Here is a 26905-nt window from a genome sequence, read left to right as displayed (position 1 = left end):
AAAGTATTCCCCTGAAAGCAGGTACTCGTGTCACGTATAAATTCTTCCCCCCCATCCACAGGTACTCACAGCAGAGGACTCAAACATGATCTTAACGTCACCGTTGACAACAGGCCCCTCCTGCAGGCTGATCACCACCGAGTTGTTACCAGCATCAGGAAACACCTGGGACAGATCAATACATCATTTAATACACAAGGAAAACACCTGGAACAGATCAATACATCATTTAATACATGAGGAAAACACCTGGGACAGATCAATACATCATTTAATACATGAGGAAAACACCTGGAACAGATCAATACATCATTTAATACATGAGGAAAACACCTGGGACAGATCAATACATCATTTAATACATGAGGAAAACACCTGGGACAGATCAATACATCATTTAATACATGAGGAAAACACCTGGGACAGATCAATACATCATTTAATACATGAGGAAAACACCTGGGACAGATCAATACATCATTTAATACATGAGGAAAACACCTGGGACAGATCAATACATCATTTAATACATGAGGAAAACACCTGGGACAGATCAATACATCATTTAATACATGAGGAAAACACCTGGGACAGATCAATACATCAATCAATCAATCAATGTGTGTGTGCGCCTCACCGTGCAGTTCTCTTGTTTGGCACAGACACACAGGAACACCAGCTTCTTCTTTACAATGATCTTCACCTTCAAGTCACTACCGTTCCCTTTACCCACACCTAGAACACAGAGGGGGGAAATGATTCTCACTACCGTTCCCTTTACCCACACCTAGAACACAGAGGGGGGAAATGATTCTCACTACCGTTCCCTTTACCCACACCTAGAACACAGAGGGGGGGGGGGGGAGGATTCTCACTACGGTTCCCTTTACCCACACCTAGAACACAGAGGGGGGAAATGATTCTCACTACCGTTCCCTTTACCCACACCTAGAACACAGAGGGGGGGGGGGGAGGATTCTCACTACGGTTCCCTTTACCCACACCTAGAACACAGAGGGGGGAAATGATTCTCACTACCGTTCCCTTTACCCACACCTAGAACACAGAGGGGGGGGGGAAGGATTCTCACTACCGTTCCCTTTACCCACACCTAGAATACAGAGGGGGGAAATGATTCTCACTACCGTTCCCTTTACCCACACCTAGAACACAGAGGGGGGGAGGATTCTCACTACCATTCCCTTTACCCACACCTAGAACACAGAGGGGGGGGGAGGATTCTCACTACCGTTCCCTTTACCCACACCTAGAACACAGAGGGGGGGGAGGATTCTCACTACCGTTCCCTTTACCCACACCTAGAACACAGAGGGGGGGGGAGGATTCTCACTACCGTTCCCTTTACCCACACCTAGAACACAGAGGGGGGGGGGGGGGGGGAATTCTCACTACCGTTCCCTTTACCCACACCTAGAACACAGAGGGGGGAAATGATTCTCACTACCGTTCCCTTTACCCACACCTAGAACACAGAGGGGGGGGAGGATTCTCACTACCGTTCCCTTTACCCACACCTAGAACACAGAGGGGGGGGGAGGATTCTCACTACCGTTCCCTTTACCCACACCTAGAACACAGAGGGGGGGGGGGGGGGGAATTCTCACTACCGTTCCCTTTACCCACACCTAGAACACAGAGGGGGGAAATGATTCTCACTACCGTTCCCTTTACCCACACCTAGAACACAGAGGGGGGGGGGGGGATTCTCACTACCGTTCCCTTTACCCACACCTAGAACACAGGGGGGGGAAGGATTCTCACTACCGTTCCCTTTACCCACACCTAGAACACAGAGGGGGGGGGGGGAGGATTCTCACTACGGTTCCCTTTACCCACACCTAGAACACAGAGGGGGGAAATGATTCTCACTACCGTTCCCTTTACCCACACCTAGAACACAGAGGGGGGGGGGGGAGGATTCTCACTACGGTTCCCTTTACCCACACCTAGAACACAGAGGGGGGAAATGATTCTCACTACCGTTCCCTTTACCCACACCTAGAACACAGAGGGGGGGGGGAAGGATTCTCACTACCGTTCCCTTTACCCACACCTAGAATACAGAGGGGGGAAATGATTCTCACTACCGTTCCCTTTACCCACACCTAGAACACAGAGGGGGGGAGGATTCTCACTACCATTCCCTTTACCCACACCTAGAACACAGAGGGGGGGGGAGGATTCTCACTACCGTTCCCTTTACCCACACCTAGAACACAGAGGGGGGGGAGGATTCTCACTACCGTTCCCTTTACCCACACCTAGAACACAGAGGGGGGGGGAGGATTCTCACTACCGTTCCCTTTACCCACACCTAGAACACAGAGGGGGGGGGGGGGGGGAATTCTCACTACCGTTCCCTTTACCCACACCTAGAACACAGAGGGGGGAAATGATTCTCACTACCGTTCCCTTTACCCACACCTAGAACACAGAGGGGGGGGAGGATTCTCACTACCGTTCCCTTTACCCACACCTAGAACACAGAGGGGGGGGGAGGATTCTCACTACCGTTCCCTTTACCCACACCTAGAACACAGAGGGGGGGGGGGGGGAATTCTCACTACCGTTCCCTTTACCCACACCTAGAACACAGAGGGGGGAAATGATTCTCACTACCGTTCCCTTTACCCACACCTAGAACACAGAGGGGGGGGGGGGATTCTCACTACCGTTCCCTTTACCCACACCTAGAACACAGGGGGGGGAAGGATTCTCACTACCGTTCCCTTTACCCACACCTAGAACACAGAGGGGGGAAATGATTCTCACTACCGTTCCCTTTACCCACACCTAGAACACAGAGGGGGGAGAGGATTCTCACTACCGTTCCCTTTACCCACACCTAGAACACAGAGGGGGGAAATGATTCTCACTACCGTTCCCTTTACCCACACCTAGAACACAGAGGGGGGAGAGGATTCTCACTACCGTTCCCTTTACCCACACCTAGAACACAGAGGGGGGAGAGGATTCTCACTACCGTTCCCTTTACCCACACCTAGAACACAGAGGGGGGAAATGATTCTCACTACCGTTCCCTTTACCCACACCTAGAACACAGAGGGGGGAGAGGATTCTCACTACCGTTCCCTTTACCCACACCTAGAACACAGAGGGGGGAAGGATTCTCACTACCGTTCCCTTTACCCACACCTAGAACACAGGGGGGGGAAGGATTCTCACTACCGTTCCCTTTACCCACACCTAGAACACAGGGGGGGGAGGATTCTCACTACGGTTCCCTTTACCCACACCTAGAACACAGAGGAGGAAATGATTCTCACTACCGTTCCCTTTACCCACACCTAGAACACAGGGGGGGGAAGGATTCTCACTACCGTTCCCTTTACCCACACCTAGAACACAGGGGGGGGAAGGATTCTCACTACCGTTCCCTTTACCCACACCTAGAACACAGAGGGGGGAGAGGATTCTCACTACCGTTCCCTTTACCCACACCTAGAACACAGAGGGGGGAGAGGATTCTCACTACCGTTCCCTTTACCCACACCTAGAACACAGAGGGGGGAAATGATTCTCACTACCGTTCCCTTTACCCACACCTAGAACACAGAGGGGGGAAATGATTCTCACTACCGTTCCCTTTACCCACACCTAGAACACAGAGGGGGGAAATGATTCTCACTACCGTTCCCTTTACCCACACCTAGAACACAGAGGGGGGGGGGGGGATTCTCATTCAACAATCTGTCATTCTAAAAGGGTTAATAGCTTGTCTTGTGTTGCAGCAGGGATGAAAATAGCACACGTCCTGCCACCAAACATTAGAGTGGCCTTTTGAAAGTCAGTGAAATTATAACTATTTGGAAAATGGCATAAAAAGAACATGGCTGTCAATGGCAGACTAAAGTGTGGTCTCACCACCTGACGTTTACAACATGGCTGTCAATGGCAGACTAAAGTGTGGTCTCACCACCTGCCGTTTGCAACATGGCTGTCAATTGCAGACTAAAGTGTGGTCTCATCACCTGCCGTTTACAACATGGCTGTCAATGGCAGACTAAAGTGTGGTCTCATCACCTGCCGTTTGCAACATGGCTGTCAATGGCAGACTAAAGTGTGGTCTCACCACCTGCCGTTTGCAGTTCAATAAGTTGACTAAAGTGTGGTCTCACCACCTGCCGTTTGCAGTTCAATAAAGTTGTTTATCAATTACACCATTGTCAGAATGCGAGGACAAAAACCAGGTTAAGATGCTGCAACATAAGTCAACAGCCACACTAGTACAGAATCAATCAAATGTATTTATATAGCCCTTCTTACATCAGCTGATATCTCAAAGTGCTGTACAGAAACCCAGCCTAAAACCCCCAAACAGCAAGCAATACAGGTGTAGAAGCACGGTGGCTAGGAAAAACTCCCTAGAAAGGCCAGAACCTAGGAAGAAACCTAGAGAGGAACCAGGCTATGAGGGGTGGCCAGTCCTCTTCTGGCTGTGCCGGGTGGAGATTATAACAGAACATGGCCAAGATGTTCAAATGTTCATAGATGACCAGCAGGGTCAAATAATAATAATCACAGTGGTTGTCGAGGGTGCAACAGGTCAGCGCCTCAGGAGTAAATGTCAGTTGGCTTTTCATAGCCGATCATTCAGAGTATCTCTACCGCTCCTGCTGTCTCTAGAGAGTTGAAAACAGCAGGTCTGGGACAAGGTAGCATGTCCGGTGAACAGGTCAGGGATCCATAGCTGCAGGCAGAACAGTTGAAACTGGAGCAGCAGCACGACCAGGTGGACCGGGGACAGCAAGGAGTCATCAGGCCAGGTAGTCCTGAGGCAGAACAACATTGCCTGGACACTGATACGCCTGATTTTAAATGAGACTCCAAATAATACATTGGAGATATGGCCAAAGAGTAGCAAAATTATGATCAAGGTAAGAATAGACATACCGGTAGCTATAAAGTTCTGTTTAATGACACTGTAGTGGCATATGCTATTGTAATTTTAGAGCATTGCCGGTTTGATTAGCTAGCTAGCCAGGCTAGTGGGTTCACGTCTCGTCCGAGCAAGTCATCTATGACACATGTTAACCTAGTTAGCAACTACAAAGCCTTCAGAAGGTATTCACACCGCTTGACTTTTTACACATTATGTTACAAAGTGGGATTATTAAATGTACTATTTAACAATATACTCTAATGTCAAAGTGGAAGACAAATTCCATGATTTGTACAAATGGAATGAAAAATAAAACACTTTCCTTAATTTTTTGTATGTAAAAGATAGCAGGGAAAAGATGAGGTTTAATTCAAAATCAACAACACCTTCCTCAAATATTCCAATGGGAAGTATTTTTTATAATTTTCTCTGTGATTCTAGTGTCACTGTAGATAATCTCCCAAGAAACGCCACCGTTACTTCATAATGTCCCTATGGAACATGCAAAATATTATTCCCCTCCTTTAAAAATGTATACTAGCAATTGGACAGCAGCGCCATCTGCTGGCCCTTTAGGGAATTACCTTCTCAGATGGTGTGACAAATTTCACTCCAAAATATGGAGTATTGACGGAGAAATGACGCAGGGACAAAAATGTATGTTAATATGCATTTCCCAATCAAAACAGTGTATTATCTCTTTTCAGAGGACAACAATGGGCTAAATTGTGTTTCATCCTCAATAATGTTTTATGGTGAAGCCGTTTTTATCGAATAATTTACATTTTACATTTACATTATTTAGCAGACGCTCTTATCCAGAGCGACTTACAAATTGGAAAGTTCATACATATTCATCCTGGTCCCCCCGTGGGAATTGAACCCACAACCCTGGCGTTGCAAGCGCCATGCTCTACCAACTGAGCCACACGGGACATGTGTGGCTCAAACCTGCTATGGAGTGAATGTTATTATAGTGGACAGATATTCAATCAAACCTGCTATGGAGTGAATGTTATTATAGTGGACAGATATTCAATCAAACCTGCTATGGAGTGGATGTTATTATAGTGGACAGATATTCAATCAAACCTGTTATGGAGTTGATGTTATTATAGTGGACAGATATTCAATCAAACCTGCTATGGAGTGGATGTTATTATAGTGGACAGATATTCAATCAAACCTGCTATGGAGTGGATGTTATTATAGTGGACAGATATTCAATCAAACCTGCTATGGAGTGGATGTTATTATAGTGGACAGATATTCAATCAAACCTGCTATGGAGTGGATGTTATTATAGTGGACAGATATTCAATCAAACCTGCTATGGAGTGGATGTTATTATAGTGGACAGATATTCAATCAAACCTGCTATGGAGTGGATGTTTTTATAGTGGACAGATATTCAATCAAACCTGCTATGGAGTGGATGTTTTTATAGTGGACAGATATTCAATCAAACCTGCTATGGAGTTGATGCGGATGCTCTTGATCTTCAGGCTCTGTTCTGGAGGAAGTTGTCGGTTGAACTTAGTCTTCATCACTTCATAGTAACCCACGTACCTGCTCTGTAACACACACACACACCATCATCATCATCACCTCATAGTAACCCACGTACCTGCTCTGTAACACACACACACACACCATCATCATCATCACCTCATAGTAACCCACGTACCTGCTCTGTAACACACACACACACACCATCATCATCATCACCTCATAGTAACCCACGTACCTGCTCTGTACACACACACACCATCATCATCATCACCTCATAGTAACCCATCTACATGCTCTGTAACACACACACACACCATCATCATCATCACCTCATAGTAACCCACATACCTGCTCTGTAACACACACACACACCATCATCATCATCACCTCATAGTAACCCACATACCTGCTCTGTAACACACACACACACCATCATCATCATCACCTCATAGTAACCCACGTACCTGCTCTGTAACACACACACACCACCATCATCATCATCACCTCATAGTAACCCACGTACCTGCTCTGTAACACACACACACCATCATCATCATCACCTCATAGTAACCCACGTACCTGCTCTGTAACACACACACACACCATCATCATCATCACCTCATAGTAACCCACGTACCTGCTCTGTAACACACACACACACCATCATCATCATCACCTCATAGTAACCCACGTACCTGCTCTGTAACACACACACACACCATCATCATCATCACCTCATAGTAACCCACGTACCTGCTCTGTAACACACACACACACACCATCATCATCATCACCTCATAGTAACCCACGTACCTGCTCTGTAACACACACACACACACCATCATCATCATCACCTCATAGTAACCCACGTACCTGCTCTGTAACACACACACACACCATCATCATCATCACCTCATAGTAACCCACGTACCTGCTCTGTAACACACACACACACACCATCATCGTCACCTCATAGTAACCCACGTACCTGCTCTGTAACACACACACACACCATCATCATCATCACCTCATAGTAACCCACGTACCTGCTCTGTAACACACACACACACCATCATCATCATCACCTCATAGTAACCGACGTACCTGCTCTGTAACACACACACACACCATCATCATCATCACCTCATAGTAACCCACGTACCTGCTCTGTAACACACACACACACCATCATCATCATCATCACCTCATAGTAACCCACGTACCTGCTCTGTAACACACACACACACCATCATCATCATCACCTCATAGTAACCCACGTACCTGCTCTGTAACACACACACACACCATCATCGTCACCTCATAGTAACCCATCTACATGCTCTGTAACACACACACAAAACAAAAACACACACACACACAGAGACATGCCGGGCTAGCCCGAGGCCACCGCTCTTCAGGCCGGGCTAGCCCGAGGCCACCGCTCTTCAGGCCGGGCTAGCCCGAGGCCACCGCTCTTCAGGCCGGGCTTGCCCGAGGCCACCGCTCTTCAGGCCGGGCTTGCCCGAGGCCACCGCTCTTCAGGCCGGGCTAGCCCGAGGCCACCGCTCTTCAGGCCGGGCTAGCCCGAGGCCACCGCTCTTCAGGCCGGGCTAGCCCGAGGCCACCGCTCTTCAGGCCGGGCTTGCCCGAGGCCACCGCTCTTCAGGCCGGGCTAGCCCGAGGCCACCGCTCTTCAGGCCGGGCTAGCCCGAGGCCACCGCTCTTCAGGCCGGGCTAGCCCGAGGCCACCGCTCTTCAGGCCGGGCTTGCCCGAGGCCACCGCTCTTCAGGCCGGGCTTGCCCGAGGCCACCGCTCTTCAGGCCGGGCTTGCCCGAGGCCACCGCTCTTCAGGCCGGGCTAGCCCGAGGCCACCGCTCTTCAGGCCGGGCTTGCCCGAGGCCACCGCTCTTCAGGCCGGGCTTGCCCGAGGCCACCGCTCTTCAGGCCGGGCTAGCCCGAGGCCACCGCTCTTCAGGCCGGGCTAGCCCGAGGCCACCGCTCTTCAGGCCGGGCTAGCCCGAGGCCACCGCTCTTCAGGCCGGGCTTGCCCGAGGCCACCGCTCTTCAGGCCGGGCTAGCCCGAGGCCACCGCTCTTCAGGCCGGGCTAGCCCGAGGCCACCGCTCTTCAGGCCGGGCTTGCCCGAGGCCACCGCTCTTCAGGCCGGGCTAGCCCGAGGCCACCGCTCTTCAGGCCGGGCTTGCCCGAGGCCACCGCTCTTCAGGCCGGGCTTGCCCGAGGCCACCGCTCTTCAGGCCGGGCTAGCCCGAGGCCACCGCTCTTCAGGCCGGGCTAGCCCGAGGCCACCGCTCTTCAGGCCGGGCTAGCCCGAGGCCACCGCTCTTCAGGCCGGGCTAGCCCGAGGCCACCGCTCTTCAGGCCGGGCTTGCCCGAGGCCACCGCTCTTCAGGCCGGGCTTGCCCGAGGCCACCGCTCTTCAGGCCGGGCTTGCCCGAGGCCACCGCTCTTCAGGCCGGGCTAGCCCGAGGCCACCGCTCTTCAGGCCGGGCTTGCCCGAGGCCACCGCTCTTCAGGCCGGGCTAGCCCGAGGCCACCGCTCTTCAGGCCGGGCTAGCCCGAGGCCACCGCTCTTCAGGCCGGGCTAGCCCGAGGCCACCGCTCTTCAGGCCGGGCTAGCCCGAGGCCACCGCTCTTCAGGCCGGGCTAGCCCGAGGCCACCGCTCTTCAGGCCGGGCTAGCCCGAGGCCACCGCTCTTCAGGCCGGGCTAGCAGGTAAGGTGCTAAGTAGATCGGCGCCATGAAACTGCCTCATCAAACATTGCATGGCCCAGGTTTTGGACCCAAATGTTACCTGTGGCCTTGTTGAGTAACACTATGCACCACCTTTATGTCTATAACTGTGTTTTACACAGGCAGCCCAATTCTGTTCTTGTTATCACTAATTTGTCATCTTTTATTTTCCCTCACAAAGATCAGAATTGGGCTGCCTGTGTAAACGCAGCCCCAATGTACCAGACACTAAGCGTGAGTTAATATCCATGTACCTGGGACGGGGTCTCCACTCCCTGGAACTTGGAGCTGCGGCTCTTATCGGTTCTCCTCTCCCCGAAGTAGTCCAAGCTGTCCTGTAGGTATATAAACCATGTTATCCCCTGGTGCTCTGGGAGGGGTGCTTTTTTTGTGTTAAACTGTTTAAGTGTCATGCTGAAATACCTGAACAATTTCAGCTATTGCCCTACCTGAGCGCTCTCAAACTGGTCACTGTCAATCAGCCAGGTACACACCAGAGTTCCTGTACGTCCTGTAGGAACACACACACGCCACTGTTAAAATAGGGCCTATCTTCAGTTGCTTCAGCCATGTTTTGGACTTATTCAAATGATTGAAATGTAAAACATTGATTCTTGAAGAATATTACTTTTAAATGCCTCATGATCTTAACTGTCGTACCTCATCAGAACCCAAAACATAAGCTTGTTTCACTCCAATGTTGGTAAACAAACGTAAACAATAGGGCTGACCCCAATTAGTGGACTGGTCGATTTTTTAGACTGTTGGTCGACCAAGATTTTTTGAAGTCGTATGTGGACCCCTGCTAAAAGTTAATATGGAGTTGGTCCCCCTTCTGCTCCTATAACAGCCTCCACTCTTCTGGGAAGGCTTTCCACTAGATGTTGGAACATTGCTGCTATAACAGCCTCCACTCTTCTGGGAAGGCTTTCCACTAGATGTTGGAACATTGCTGCTATAACAGCCTCCACTCTTCTGGGAAGGCTTTCCACTAGATGTTGGAACATTGCTGCTATAACAGCCTCCACTCTTCTGGGAAGGCTTTCCACTAGATGTTGGAACATTGCTGCTATAACAGCCTCCACTCTTCTGGGAAGGCTTTCCACTAGATGTTGGAACATTGCTGCTATAACAGCCTCCACTCTTCTGGGAAGGCTTTCCACTAGATGTTGGAACATTGCTGCTATAATAACCTCCACTCTTATGGGAAGGCTTTCCACTAGATGTTGGAACATTGCTGCTATAATAACCTCCACTCTTATGGGAAGGCTTTCCACTAGATGTTGGAACATTGCTGCTATAACAGCCTCCACTCTTCTGGGAAGGCTTTCCACTAGATGTTGGAACATTGCTGCTATAACAGCCTCCACTCTTCTGGGAAGGCTTTCCACTAGATGTTGGAACATTGCTGCTATAACAGCCTCCACTCTTCTGGGAAGGCTTTCCACTAGATGTTGGAACATTGCTGTGGGGACGTACTTCCATTCTGCCACAAGAGCATTAGTGAGTTCGGGCACTGATGTTGGGCTCACAGTCGGTGTTCCAATTCATCCCAAAGGTGTTCGATGGGGTTGAGGTCAGGGCTCTGTGCAGGCCAGTCAAGTTCTTCCACATCTCGACAAACCATTTCTGTATGGACCTCGCTTTGTGCAAGGTAGCATTGTCAAGCTGAAACAGGAAAGGACCTTCCCTAAACTTTTGCCACAAAGTTGGAAGCACAGAATCGTCTAGAATGTCATTGTATTCTGTAGTGTTAAGAATTCTCTTCACTGGAACTAAGGGGCTCGAACCATGAAAAACAGCCCCAGATCATTATTCCTCTTCCAAACTTTACAGTTTGCACAATGTATTAGGGCAGGTAGCGTTCGCCTGGCATCTGCCAAACCCAGATTCGTCTGTCGGATGGTGAAGCGTGATTCATCACTCCAGACAACGCGTTTCCACTGCTCCAGATTCCAATGGCGGCGAGCTTTACACCACTCCAGCCGACGCTTGGCATTGCGCATGGTGATCTTAGGCTTGTGTGCGGCTGCTCTACCACTTCAGCGGCCCCGTTCTGTGAGCTTGTGTGGCCTACCACTTCAGCGGCCCCGTTCTGTGAGCTTGTGTGGCCTACCACTTCAGCGGCCCCGTTCTGTGAGCTTGTGTGGCCTACCACTTCAGCGGCCCCGTTCTGTAAACTTGTGTGGCCTACCACTTCAGCGGCCCCGTTCTGTGAGCTTGTGTGGCCTACCACTTCAGCGGCCCCGTTCTGTGAGCTTGTGTGGCCTACCACTTCAGCGGCCCCGTTCTGTGAGCTTGTGTGGCCTACCACTTCAGCGGTCCCGTTCTGTGAGCTTGTGCGGCCTACCACTTCAGCGGCCGAGACGTTTTTGTCCGAGACGTTTCCACTTCACAATAACAGTGTTTACAGTTGCCAAGGTCTGCCCTGCTAGAGCGGTCGTGTGACGTACCGACTCGTTGGAAAGGTGGCATCCTATGATGGTGCCACGTTGAAAGTCACTGAGCTCTTCAGTGTGGGCCATTCTACTGACAATGTTTGTCTATGGAGATTGCATGGCTGTGTGCTCGATTTTATACACCCGTCAGCAACGTGTGGCTGAAATAGGTTTTTATCCACATATATTGTATAGATAGTGTATCTTACCGTTCATTTCTAATCTACAAATGTCTGTTACGGTCATGTCTGTTACGGTCATGTCTGTTACGGTCATGTCTGTTACGGTCATGTCTGTTACGGTCATGTCTGTTAATCCATTCAATATATTATTACTCCAGTCTGTTACCGTGGTGATTGTCAGAGTGGACACGTTTACAGAGCATGCAACCTATGCTACACTTGTAAGAAACAAGTTTTGGTTTATTTTATTCAATTTACGAGTTTTGGTAATTTAGTCAGTCTTTTATTTGGATCGCTCCTGTCAGTGTTGAGAAAGGACACACACCTGATTACACATCTACGTAGGCCTATAGGCTACCTGGCCTGATTACACATCTATGTAGGCCTATAGGCTACCTGGCCTGATTACACATCTACGTAGGCCTATAGGCTACCTGGCCTGATTACACATCTACGTAGGCCTATAGGCTACCTGGCCTGATTACACATCTACGTAGGCCTATAGGCTACCTGGCCTGATTACACATCTACATAGGCCTATAGGCTACCTGGCCTGATTACACATCTACGTAGGCCTATAGGCTACCTGGCCTGATTACACATCTACGTAGGCCTATAGGCTACCTGGCCTGATTACACATCTACGCAGGCCTATAGGCTACCTGGCCTGATTACACATAGAAGTAGTCCTATAGGCTACCTGGCCTGATTACACATAGAAGTAGTCCTATAGGCTACCTGGCCTGCGCATAAATGTCGGCATATAAAATGTGCCCATTTGGGCATCTGATAGTATTTCTGATTGGCTTAACGCACCACCACTAATGACCTGTGGAGCTTTTCAAAGTAATGTTTTCTTCACCTCAATTAAACAAAGTCTGTTTTTACATCAATTGAGAATGATAATAGTTCCTCAATGTACATGAAAAATCTTTCCAGCTCTCTCCCTTTCCATAACCACTCAGCGTGAAAGAGAAATGTCATGCTCTGACACAGCTACATCCTGTTATCGCCACAGCTACATCCTGTTATCGCCACAGCTACATCCTGTTATCGCCACAGCTACATCCTGTTATCGCCACAGCTACATCCTGTTATCGCCACAGCTACATCCTGTTATCGCCACAGCTACATCCTGTTATCGCCACAGCTACATCCTGTTATCGCCACAGCTACATCCTGTTATCGCCACAGCTACATCCTGTTATCGCCACAGCTACATCCTGTAATCGTCACAGCTACATCCTGTAATCGTCACAGCTACATCCTGTAATCGTCACAGCTACATCCTGTAATCGTCACAGCTACATCCTGTAATCGTCACAGCTACATCCTGTAATCGTCACAGCTACATCCTGTAATCGTCACAGCTACATCCTGTAGTAATCGTCACAGCTACATCCTGTAGTAATCGTCACAGCTACATCCTGTAGTAATCGTCACAGCTACATCCTGTAGTTATCGTCACAGCTACATCCTGTTATCGTCACAGCTACATCCTGTTATCGTCACAGCTACATCCTGTTATCGTCACAGCTACATCCTGTTATCGTCACAGCTACATCCTGTTATCGTCACAGCTACATCCTGTTATCGTCACAGCTACATCCTGTTATCGTCACAGCTACATCCTGTTATCGTCACAGCTACATCCTGTTATCGTCACAGCTACATCCTGTTATCGTCACAGCTACATCCTGTTATCGTCACAGCTACATCCTGTTATCGTCACAGCTACATCCTGTTATCGTCACAGCTACATCCTGTTATCGTCACAGCTACATCCTGTTATCGTCACAGCTACATCCTGTTATCGTCACAGCTACATCCTGTTATCGTCACAGCTACATCCTGTTATCGTCACAGCTACATCCTGTTATCGTCACAGCTACATCCTGTTATCGTCACAGCTACATCCTGTTTTCATCACAGCTACATCCTGTTTTCATCACAGCTACATCCTGTTTTCATCACAGCTACATCCTGTTATCATCACAGCTACATCCTGTTATCATCACAGCTACATCCTGTTTTCATCACAGCTACATCCTGTTATCATCACAGCTACATCCTGTTATCATCACAGCTACATCCTGTTATCATCACAGCTACATCCTGTTATCATCACAGCTACATCCTGTTTTCATCACAGCTACATCCTGTTTTCATCACAGCTACATCCTGTTTTCATCACAGCTACATCCTGTTTTCATCACAGCTACATCCTGTTTTCATCACAGCTACATCCTGTTTTCATCACAGCTACATCCTGTTAACATCACAGCTACATCCTGTTATCACCACAGCTACATCCTGTTATCACCACAGCTACATCCTGTTATCACCACAGCTACATCCTGTTATCACCACAGCTACATCCTGTTATCACCACAGCTACATCCTGTTATCACCACAGCTACATCCTGTTATCACCACAGCTACATCCTGTTTTCATCACAGCTACATCCTGTTTTCATCACAGCTACATCCTGTTTTCATCACAGCTACATCCTGTTAACATCACAGCTACATCCTGTTATCACCACAGCTACATCCTGTTATCACCACAGCTACATCCTGTTATCACCACAGCTACATCCTGTTATCACCACAGCTACATCCTGTTATCACCACAGCTACATCCTGTTATCACCACAGCTACATCCTGTTATCACCACAGCTACATCCTGTTATCACCACAGCTACATCCTGTTATCACCACAGCTACATCCTGTTATCACCACAGCTACATCCTGTTATCACCACAGCTACATCCTGTTATCACCACAGCTACATCCTGTTATCACCACAGCTACATCCTGTTATCACCACAGCTACATCCTGTTATCACCACAGCTACATCCTGTTATCACCACAGCTACATCCTGTTATCACCACAGCTACATCCTGTTAACATCACAGCTACATCCTGTTATCATCACAGCTACATCCTACTATCACGTTATCACAGCTACATCCTACTATCACGTTATCACAGCTATATTGTTTGTAAAAGAATCTAAGCCAACCCAGTGTTAATCCATAATTGCGCAACATGTCAGTTTAGTTGCTAAACAACATTATTACAGCTGGCTGCTACTACAGTAGATTACCAGTAGATGGCGTAGTAGTTACCTTTTCCTCCTTTACAGTGTATGGCAATGATGTTGTTGGGATCAGCTGCCATCCACTCTCTCACACCGGCAGTGTACTTCAGCATGTCCCTGAGATGAACACACACACACACACACACACACACACACACACACACACACACACACACACACACACACACACACACACACACACGTCAAACACGTCAAAGTCCCTCCTGCTCTGAAGGAAGGTCCTCCTCATTGACCACTCTCCCTCCCAAAACTGACAGTTCCTGTATTCATACCAACAGGATGTAGTGACCATATATAGTAGCCATATCTAGGAAAACCAAAGTTCCAAAGGCGGGGCCTAATATAGTGTATAAGAGATCATGCAAAACTGTTTGTACTGATTCCGATGTTGAAGATAAACAAATATGTTTTGGTCTGATGTGAATGAGGAGCATCCAGACGCAGCACTTGATACATTTATGAAATAGTTTTTTTCCAGTTATTGATAAAAAAATGTAATAGAAAATGGACCTATTAAGAAACGGACTGTTAGAACTGTTAAGGCTCCATGGATTGATGAGGAATTGAAAACCTGTGTGGTTGAAAGAGAGAAAGAGATGGGCAAAAGGAGTGTTGAATAACTGGCTGGCTGACTTCCTGGAAAACTGAGAAATGCAGCGACTAAACTCAACAAAAAGAAGAATAAATTATTACCAAGATCAGTGATATAAAGAACAAATGGGAACAAAAATGACTTTAAATGAAATTATGGGCAGAAAGAAAAAATAAACTTAATCTTTTATCGAATCCGATGGCTTATTTATCAAAACTATTTGATGTTGCCAATTATTTGAATGATGACTTCATTGGCAAAGTGGGCAAACTTAGGACAGAAATGCCAACAACGAACAGAGATACATCGTATTCATGCATAAAAAAAATATTGCATTGCAAGTTAGAATTTTGTAAAGTCAGTGTGGGAGAGGTGGGACATCTTTTGTTAATGAATAATGTGACTTGAGAAAACTAAATTACTTGGTGACGCCTTGGATTGTAAAACTTTAATGTTAAAAACATATTAATTCAATGGTTGTAAAGATTGGGAGATGTCTGTCCGTCTCCTCCGACATCCAAACGGATAATATACAACCAAGCGTGTTGTACAGGTTTCTCAAGCAGATAGGAAGCGGGCTCTCTGGTAAGAGCGGTGGTCTCTGCTTTATGACTAACACACGGTGCGATAGGGGAAACATACAGGAACTTGCCTCTGCTCCCCCGACCTAGGACTACTTCGTCATCAAAACGTCACCCTTTTTTTAACCTTCCGAAAGAGTTCCCGGCCGACACAATTGTCACGACTACCACAGGGTGTACTCTACACACACACACACACACACACGCGGTAGGGTGTACTCTACACACACGGTAGGGTGTACTCTACACACACGGTAGGGTGTACTCTACACACACGGTAGGGTGTACTCTACACACACGGTAGGGTGTACTCTACACACACGGTAGGGTGTACTCTACACACACGGTAGGGTGTACTCTACACACACGGTAGGGTGTACTCTACACACACGGTAGGGTGTACTCTACACACACGGTAGGGTGTACTCTACACACACACGGTAGGGTGTACTCTACACACACACGGTAGGGTGTACTCTACACACACGGTAGGGTGTACTCTACACACACGGTAGGGTGTACTCTACACACACGGTAGGGTGTACTCTACACACACGGTAGGGTGTACTCTACACACACACGGTAGGGTGTACTCTACACACACGGTAGGGTGTACTCTACACACACGGTAGGGTGTACTCTACACACACGGTAGGGTGTACTCTACACACACGGTAGGGTGTACTCTACACACACGGTAGGGTGTACTCTACACACACGGTAGGGTGTACTCTACACACACGGTAGGGTGTACTCTACACACACGGTAGGGTGTACTCTACACACACACGGTAGGGTGTACTCTACACACACACGGTAGGGTGTACTCTACACACACACGGTAGGGTGTACTCTACACACACACGGTAGGGTGTACTCTACACACACGGTAGGGTGTACTCACTCTAGCGAAGGCACGTTGTGGTCGTCGATAAACACCCTCTCTACTCTGTAGTGGAAGAACTTGGGGTCGTAACCTTTCTCACCTGAAGAACAAACAGCATCATGTCAGAAATGGTTCCCCACCCTCTCCTCACACAGACTACACGGACTGTATACTCTGTAGTACACTGGAAGTAGTGTGCACTCACTGCAGAGGTTGTATACTCTGTAGTAGACTGGAAGTAGTGTGTACTCACTGCAGAGGGTGTATACTCTGTAGTACACTGGAAGTAGTGTGCACTCACTGCAGAGGTTGTATACTCTGTAGTACACTGGAAGTAGTGTGTACTCACTGCAGAGGTTGTATACTCTGTAGTAGACTGGAAGTAGTGTGTACTTACTGCAGAGGGTGTATACTCTGTAGTACACTGGAAGTAGTGTGCACTCACTGCAGAGGTTGTATACTCTGTAGTACACTGGAAGTAGTGTGTACTCACTGCAGAGGTTGTATACTCTGTAGTAGACTGGAAGTAGTGTGTACTCACTGCAGAGGTTGTATACTCTGTAGTAGACTGGAAGTAGTGTGTACTCACTGCAGAGGGTGTATACTCTGTAGTAGACTGGAAGTAGTGTGTACTCACTGCAGAGGTTGTATACTCTGTAGTAGACTGGAAGTAGTGTGTACTCACTGCAGAGGTTGTATACTCTGTAGTAGACTGGAAGTAGTGTGTACTCACTGCAGAGGTTGTATACTCTGTAGTAGACTGGAAGTAGTGTGTACTTACTGCAGAGGGTGTATACTCTGTAGTGGACTGGAAGTAGTGTGTACTTACTGCAGAGGTTGTATACTCTGTAGTAGACTGGAAGTAGTGTGTACTTACTGCAGAGGGTGTATACTCTGTAGTGGACTGGAAGTAGTGTGTACTTACTGCAGAGGGTGTATACTCTGTAGTAGACTGGAAGTAGTGTGTACTTACTGCAGAGGGTGTATACTCTGTAGTAGACTGGAAGCAGTGTGTACTCACTGCAGAGGTTGTATACTCTGTAGTAGACTGGAAGTAGTGTGCACTTACTGCAGAGGTTGTATACTCTGTAGTGGTCTTCATGTTTGGCATCTAGGAACCTGGCCACTTCCTGACAGAGAGAAGAGATATTATATCATTTGATTATTCTCTAAACAACTAACTGATATCTGGCCCTTTATCCTCTCTGGCCACCTTTAGGAGTCATGGTGTGTGTGTGTGTGTGTGTGTGTGTGTGTGTGTGTCTAGGAACCTAGCCACCTCATGAGAGGATCAGGGAGAGAGGCGATATTACTGACCTTTAGGAGTCAAGTTCCCTATTGACAATATCAGAACCTCCACTATAGTGTGTGTTACTGATATAAACATAAATCATTTAGTCATTATCTTACCATTACCTTAAACATATAAATCATATACATTTCTAAGGTAATGGTAAGATAATGACAGGGCTTGCCCTGACGGGGGTGTCTGTAGGGGGCTTGCCCTGACGGGGGTGTCTGTAGGGGGCTTGCCCTGACGGGGGTGTCTGTAGGGGGCTTGCCCTGACGGGGGTGTCTGTAGGGGGCTTGCCCTGACGGGGGTGTCTGTAGGGGGCTTGCCCTGACGGGGGTGTCTGTAGGGGGCTTGCCCTGACGGGGGTGTCTGTAGGGGGCTTGCCCTGACGGGGGTGTCTGTAGGGGGCTTGCCCTGACGGGGGTGTCTGTAGGGGGCTTGCCCTGACGGGGGTGTCTGTAGGGGGCTTGCCCTGACGGGGGTTTCTGTAGAGGGCTTGCCCTGACGGGGGTGTCTGTACAGGGCTTACCCTGACGGGGGTGTCTGTACAGGGCTTACCCTGACGGGGGTTTCTGTACAGGGCTTACCCTGACGGGGGTTTCTGTACAGGGCTTACCCTGACGGGGGTTTCTGTACAGGGCTTACCCTGACGGGGGTTTCTGTACAGGGCTTACCCTGACGGGGGTTTCTGTACAGGGCTTACCCTGACGGGGGTTTCTGTACAGGGCTTACCCTGACGGGGGTTTCTGTACAGGGCTTACCCTGACGGGGGTTTCTGTACAGGGCTTACCCTGACGGGGGTTTCTGTACAGGGCTTACCCTGACGGGGGTTTCTGTACAAGGCTTACCCTGATGGGGTTTCTGTACAAGGCTTACCCTGACGGGGGTTTCTGTACAGGGCTTACCCTGACGGGGGTTTCTGTACAGGGCTTACCCTGACGGGGGTTTCTGTACAGGGCTTACCCTGACGGGGGTTTCTGTACAAGGCTTACCCTGATGGGGTTTCTGTAGAGGGCTTGTTTCCCAGAGGAAGGGAACGACATGGCAATGACACGATCTGGAGAGAGGAGTAGAGATGGAGGACGAGAGAAGAAGAGGGAGAGATGAGAGGAGCTATAAAGTGCCACTCATATGGAATATACTATAAACATTCATGATACATTCCTAACATTAGTCTTTAATTTAAAACAGCTCATCTGTGACGTAGGTCAGGGTCAGGTGTGTGTGTGTGTGTGTGTGTGTGTGTGTGTGTGTGTGTGTGTGTGTGTGTGTGTGAGAGAGAGAGATAACCTGTGACGTAGGTGAGATCCAGGTCAAAGCCGTCTTTCTGGTAGCGACGCTTGTTCTCAGACACCTGACAGGAGAGAGGTCAGAAGGTAGAGTTTATATGAGGATCATGGATACTTTGGGCGTTTCTCAAAATGCATAATACCGTGTTCAGAGCACGGGAGGGTCGGAGCACGGGAGGGTCGGAGCACGGGAGGGTCGGAGCACGGGAGGGTCGGAGCACGGGAGGGTCGGAGCACGGGTCCATATCCGTTTGTACACATCCTTTCTCTGATCGATACTCAGCTTGTATATATTTTTAAGCATTGATGCAAGCTTCAACGGAAAGGGGATTGAAACCGCTAGGAGATGAAAGTGGAAGGCGTGACCAGACCCCTCTCAGGTACAGCCTATAGCCATTGTGCCGTTGAGCAAGGTACTTAAACCCCCCCACCCCCAAACGATTTGTATTAAAAATGACCTCAAAAAACATTGTGTTGCCATGGAGACGAACTCACCATCCTCCTGGTGACCTTCTCCAGTTCTTTCTTCTGGGAGGCTAATCTGAAGACCCTGACCAGGATTATAATCCTCAGAAAACGCAGGAACGTCACCGCCCTGAAAAAGAGTACAGTATACATCTTTCTATATATATATATATATATATATATATATATATATAAATCAAATGTATTTATAAAGTCCTTCGTACATCAGCTGATGTCTCAAAGTGCTGTACAGAAATCCAGCCTAAAACCCCAAACAGCAAGCAATGCAGGTGTAAAAGCACGGTGGCTTCTACACCAGCAGTACCAGTCAAAAGTTTGGACACACCTACACATTCAAGGTCGTCCTTTAATTTTTTACTATTTTCTACATTGTAGAATAATAGTGAAGACATCAAAACTATACAATAAGATATGGAATCATATAGTAACCAAAAAAAAGGGTTAAACAAATCAAAATATATTTTAGATTCTTCAAAGTAGCAAACCTTTGCCTTGAAAGCTTTGCGCACTTTGCATTCTCTCAACCAGCATCACCTGGAATGCTTTTCCAACAGTCTTGAAGGAGTTCCCACATACGCTGAGCACTTGTTGGCTGCTTTTCTTTTCACTCATCCCTAACCTTCTCAATTGGGTTGAGATCGGGGGATTGTGGAGGCCAGGTCATCTGATGCAGCACTGCATCACTCTCCTTCCGTTTGTACACATCCTTTCTCCTAGGTCAAATAGGTCAAATATACCTTACACAGCCTGGAGGTGTGTTAGGTCATTGTCCTGTTGAAAAACAGCGCAAAACGCAAACCCGATGGGATGGCCTATCGCTGCAGAATGCTGTGGTAGCCATGCAGGTTAACTGTGCCTTGAATTCAAAATAAATCAGTGACAGTGTCACAAGCAAAGCAACCCCACCTCCTCCTCCATGCTTCACGGTGGGAACCACACATGCAGAGATCATCCGTTCACCTACTCTGCGTCTCACAAAGACAAGCCGGTTGGAACCAAAAATATCAAATTTGGACTCAGACCAAAGGACAGATTTCCACTGGTCTAATGTTCATTAATCATGTTTCTTGGCCCAAGCAAGTCTCTTCTTATGATTGGTGCCCTTTAGTAGTGGTTTCTTTGCAGCAATTCAACCATGAAGACCTGATTCACGCAGTCTCCTCTGAACAGTTGATGTTGAGATGTGTCTGTTACTTGAACTCTGAGAAGCATTTCTTTGGGCTGCAATTTCTGAGGCTGGTAACTCTAATGAACGTATCCTCTGCAGCAGAGGTGACTCTGGGTCTTCCTGTCCTGTGGTGGACCTCATGAGAGCCAGTTTCATCATAGCGCTTGATGGTTTTTGCGACTGCACTTTCAAAGTTCTTGAAATATTCCTTATCGACTGACGTTCATGTCTTAAAGTAATGATGGACTGTCGTTTCTCTTTGCTTATTGGAGCTGTTCTTGCCATTATACGGACTTGGTCTTTTACCAAATAGGGCTATCTTCTTTATACCACCCCTACATTGTCACAACACAACTGATTACCTCAAACGCATTAAGGAGGAAAGAAATTCCACAAATTTACTTTAAGAAGGTACACCTGTTTATTGAAATGCATTCCAGTTGACCACCTCATGAAGCTGGTTGAGAGAATGCCAAGAGTGAGCAAAGCTGTCATCAAGGAATAGAGTGGCTACTTGGAAGAACCTCAAATATAAAATATATTGTGATTTGTTTAACAATTTCTTAGTTACTACATGATTCCAAATGTGTTATTTCATAGTGTTGATGACTTCACTATTATTATACAACGTAGAAAATAATAAAAATAAAGAAAAACCCTTGAATGAGTAGATGTGTCCAAACCTTTGACTGGTAGTGTATCAAAACAATCATGGAATAGTGTGTGTGTTAACCTGGGGTGAGTCTGGCCCCTGTAGTTACACCCACACCTGTACGTACCTGGCTATGAGGCCGGGCCCCTGTACGTACCTGGCTATGAGGCCGGGCCCCTGTGCGTACCTGGCTATGAGGCCGGGCCCCTGTGCGTACCTGGCTATGAGGCCGGGCCCCTGTGCGTACCTGGCTATGAGGCCGGGCCCCTGTGCGTACCTGGCTATGAGGCCGGGCCCCTGTACGTACCTGGCTATGAGGCCGGGCCCCTGTACCTACCTGGCTATGAGGCCGGGCCCCTGTACCTACCTGGCTATGAGGCCGGGCCCCTGTACCTACCTGGCTATGAGGCCGGGCCCCTGTACCTACCTGGCTATGAGGCCGGGCCCCTGTACCTACCTGGCTATGAGGCCGGGCCCCTGTACCTACCTGGCTATGAGGCCGGGCCCCTGTACCTACCTGGGTATGAGGCCGGGCCCCTGTACCTACCTGGGTATGAGGCCGGGCCCCTGTACCTACCTGGGTATGAGGCCGGGCCCCTGTACCTACCTGGGTATGAGGCCGGGCCCCTGTACCTACCTGGGTATGAGGCCGGGCCCCTGTACCTACCTGGGTATGAGGCCGGGCCCCTGTACCTACCTGGGTATGAGGCCGGGCCCCTGTACCTACCTGGGTATGAGGCCGGGCCCCTGTACCTACCTGGCTATGAGGCCGGGCCCCTGTACCTACCTGGCTATGAGGCCGGGCCCCTGTACGTACCTGGCTATGAGGCCGGGCCCCTGTACGTACCTGGCTATGAGGCCGGGCCCCTGTACCTACCTGGCTATGAGGCCGGGCCCCTGTACCTACCTGGCTATGAGGCCGGGCCCCTGTACGTACCTGGCTATGAGGCCGGGCCCCTGTACGTACCTGGCTATGAGGCCGGGCCCCTGTACGTACCTGGCTATGAGGCCGGGCCCCTGTACGTACCTGGCTATGAGGCCGGGCCCCTGTACGTACCTGGCTATGAGGCCGGGCCCCTGTACGTACCTGGGTATGAGGCCGGGCCCCTGTACGTACCTGGCTATGAGGCCGGGCCCCTGTACGTACCTGGCTATGAGGCCGGGCCCCTGTACGTACCTGGCTATGAGGCCGGGCCCCTGTACGTACCTGGCTATGAGGCCGGGCCCCTGTACGTACCTGGGTATGAGGCCGGGCCCCTGTACGTACCTGGGTATGAGGCTGGTCCCTGTACGTACCTGGGTATGAGGCTGGTCCCTGTCAGGTCAGAGAAGGTGTAGATCATAGTGACAACCAGGGTGATGACAACGATACAGGCATCTATGATATTCAGTCTGGAACTGAAGTACACCTTGAACCTGAAACACACAGGACAGTCAGTCAGTCATTCAGTCACACACGGACAGATCGACCAGTGCTTCCCCAACTGTGGGGGGCGTAAGGGGTTGGCCGGGGGGGGGGCTTTTACTCTTGAAAGTTGTCAACAGTAGAATGGACAAGGTGCAATATCTATATTAGATCGTGCATCATCAGTATTCCTCTTGTCAGTCATTACAGACCGTAGAGAGCCATTTATAATTTGTCAGTAATGTCCAGATCAACTAGTCCATCTCAGCTAAAGTTGTTTTTTTCATTTTTTTCCATTTCATAAGTGTCAAAGGCTTTTATTGACAATTACATGAAGTTGATGCAAAGAGTCAATATTTGCAGTGTTGACCCTTCTTTTTCAAGACCTCTGCAATCCGCCCTGGCATGCTGTCAATTAACTTCTGGGCCACATCCTGACTGATGGCAGCCCATTCTTGCATAATCAATGCTTGGAGTTTGTCAGAATTTGTGGGGTTTTGTTTGTCCACACGCCTCGAGGATTGACCACAAGTTCTCAATGGGATTAAGGTCTGGGGAGTTTCCTGGCCATGGACCCAAAATGTCGATGTTTGGTTCCCCGAGCCACTTAGTTATCACTTTTGCCTTTTGGCAAGGTGCTCCATCATACTGGAAAAGGCATTGTTCGTCACCAAACTGTTCCTGGATGGTTGGGAGAAGTTGCTCTCGGAGGATGTGTTGGTACCATTCTTTATTCATGGCTGTGTTCTAAGGCACAATTGTGAGTGAGCCCACTCCCTTGGCTGAGAAGCAACCCCACACATGAATGGTCTCAGGATGCTTTACTGTTTGCATGACACAGGACTGATGGTAGCGCTCACCTTGTCTTCTCCGGACAAGCTTTTTTCCGGATGCCCCAAACAATCGGAAATGGGATTCATCAGAGAAAAGGACTTTACCCCAGTCCTCAGCAGTCCAATCCCTGTACCTTTTGCAGAATATCAGTCTGTCCCTGATCTTTTTCCTGGAGAGAAGTGGCTTTTTTGCTGCCCTTCTTGACACCAGGCCATCCTTCAAGTCTTCGCCTCACTGTGCGTGCAGATGCACTCACACCTGCCTGCTGCCATTCCTGAGCAAGCTCTGTATTGGTGGTGCCCCGATCCCGCAGCTGAATCAACTTTAGGAGACGGTCCTGGCGCTTGCTGGACTTTCTTGGGCGCCCTGAAGCCTTCTTCACAACAATTGAACCGCTCTCCTTGAAGTTCTTGATGATCCGATAAATGGTTGATTTAGGTGCAATCTTACTGGCGGCAATATCCTTGCCTGTGAAGCCCTTTTTGTGCAAAGCAATGATGACGACACGTGTTTCCCTGCAGGTAACCATGGTTGACAGAGGAAGATCAATGATTCCAAACACCACCCTTCTTTTGAAGCTTCCAGTCTGTTATTCAAACTCAATAAGCATGACAGAGTGATCTCCAGCCTTGTCCTCGTCAACACTCACACCTGTGTTAACGAGAAAAATCACTGACATGATGTCAGCTGGTCCTTTTGTGGCAGGGCCGAAATGCAGTAGAAATGTTTTTGGGGGGATTCAGTTAATTTGCATGGTAAAGAGGGACTTTGCAATTTATCTGATCACTCTTCATAACATTCTGGAGTATATGCAAATTGCCATCATACAAACTGAGGCAGCAGACTTTGTGAAGATTTATATTCGTGTCATTCTCAAAACCTTTGGCCACCACTGTACACAGCTGTTTCAAAGAGTTTAACATTGATGAATCATCATAGAACTGTGTTCCAAGAAGGCCTACTGCCCAGTAAAATGGCAAACCACTTCCTGGAACCACTTCCTGCACATTACTTCCTGTTTAAACAGCTCATCATAGACAGTAGAGGTTCACAGCTCTCCCTCACTCAGGGGGGTCTTCATCCTGCGCTCTCTCTGTCCTAGTCTCACTTTTACTTCATGTACTCTGAGAACACACACACACATACTGTACACACTCTCGCTTACCCCTCTACATAGACCCGTAGCAGTACGTCGGTGAGGAAGAACAGAGAGATGACGAGAGAGACCGTCTCTAGAGCGTCCCCCACATCTCTGCTCCGCTTCATCAGAGACAGGTCTACTATCACCAACACTATATCCACTATGATCAGTATCACACCAAACATACTGGAATAGAGGAGACACAGAGATCAGTACCACACCAAACATACTGGAATAGAGACACAGAGACCAGTACCACACCAAACATACTGGAATACAGAGACCAGTACCACACCAAACATACTGGAATACAGAGACCAGTACCACACCAAACATACTGGAATACAGAGACACAGAGACCAGTACCACACCAAACATACTGGAATACAGAGACACAGAGACCAGTACCACACCAAACATACTGGAATACAGAGACCAGTACCACACCAAACATACTGGAATACAGAGACACAGAGATCAGTACCACACCAAACATACTGGAATACAGAGATCAGTACCACACCAAACACACTGGAATAGAGAGACACAGACCAGTACCACACCAAACATACTGGAATACAGAGACACAGAGACCAGTACCACACCAAACATACTGGAATACAGAGACCAGTACCACACCAAACATACTGGAATACAGAGACCAGTACCACACCAAACATACTGGAATACAGAGACCAGTACCACACCAAACATACTGGAATACAGAGATCAGTACCACACCAAACACACTGGAATAGAGAGACACAGAGACCAGTACCACACCAAACATACTGGAATACAGAGATCAGTACCACACCAAACATACTGGAATACAGAGACCAGTACCACACCAAACATACTGGAATACAGAGATCAGTACCACACCAAACATACTGGAATACAGAGACCAGTACCACACCAAACATACTGGAATACAGAGACAGAGATCAGTACCACACCAAACATACTGGAATACAGAGACACAGAGACCAGTACCACACCAAACATACTGGAATACAGAGACCAGTACCACACCAAACATACTGGAATACAGAGACCAGTACCACACCAAACATACTGGAATACAGAGACAGAGATCAGTACCACACCAAACATACTGGAATACAGAGACACAGAGACCAGTACCACACCAAACATACTGGAATACAGAGACACAGAGACCAGTACCACACCAAACATACTGGAATACAGAGACAGAGACCAGTACCACACCAAACATACTGGAATACAGAGACCAGTACCACACCAAACACACTGGAATAGAGAGACACAGAGACCAGTACCACACCAAACATACTGGAATAGAGAGACAGACCAGTACCACACCAAACATACTGGAATACAGAGACACAGAGACCAGTACCACACCAAACATACTGGAATACAGAGACACAGAGACCAGTACCACACCAAACATACTGGAATACAGAGACACAGAGACCAGTACCACACCAAACATACTGGAATACAGAGACACAGAGACCAGTACCACACCAAACATACTGGAATACAGAGACACAGAGACCAGTACCACACCAAACATACTGGAATACAGAGACACAGAGACCAGTACCACACCAAACATACTGGAATACAGAGACCAGTACCACACCAAACATAC

At 48.4% G+C, this 26905-nt stretch overlaps 1 protein-coding gene across 3 annotated transcripts in view; it reads right to left on the bottom strand.

The window, feature by feature from the left end:
• Window positions 1-26905, bottom strand: part of tpte (transmembrane phosphatase with tensin homology) — a 39939-nt gene that overhangs the window by 1932 nt on the left and 11102 nt on the right. For all 3 annotated transcript variants that reach the window (XM_055936835.1, XM_055936836.1, XM_055936834.1), the window contains exons 5-17: window positions 25288-25449; window positions 23180-23299; window positions 20073-20172; window positions 19579-19642; window positions 19281-19345; window positions 18064-18124; window positions 17013-17094; window positions 14943-15031; window positions 9637-9698; window positions 9442-9522; window positions 6393-6498; window positions 638-735; window positions 70-165 (exon numbers count right to left, since the gene is read on the bottom strand). In XM_055936835.1, coding sequence (XP_055792810.1) covers window positions 70-165; window positions 638-735; window positions 6393-6498; window positions 9442-9522; window positions 9637-9698; window positions 14943-15031; window positions 17013-17094; window positions 18064-18124; window positions 19281-19345; window positions 19579-19642; window positions 20073-20172; window positions 23180-23299; window positions 25288-25449 — 1186 coding nt within the window. The remainder of the gene's footprint in view (window positions 1-69; window positions 166-637; window positions 736-6392; window positions 6499-9441; window positions 9523-9636; window positions 9699-14942; window positions 15032-17012; window positions 17095-18063; window positions 18125-19280; window positions 19346-19578; window positions 19643-20072; window positions 20173-23179; window positions 23300-25287; window positions 25450-26905) is intronic.

Source organism: Salvelinus fontinalis, chromosome 10, assembly GCF_029448725.1.
Source record: "Salvelinus fontinalis isolate EN_2023a chromosome 10, ASM2944872v1, whole genome shotgun sequence".
NCBI lineage: Eukaryota > Metazoa > Chordata > Actinopteri > Salmoniformes > Salmonidae > Salvelinus > Salvelinus fontinalis.
The sequence above is the reverse complement of the archived record's forward strand: the minus strand, read 5'-3'. Positions and strand labels throughout refer to the sequence as shown.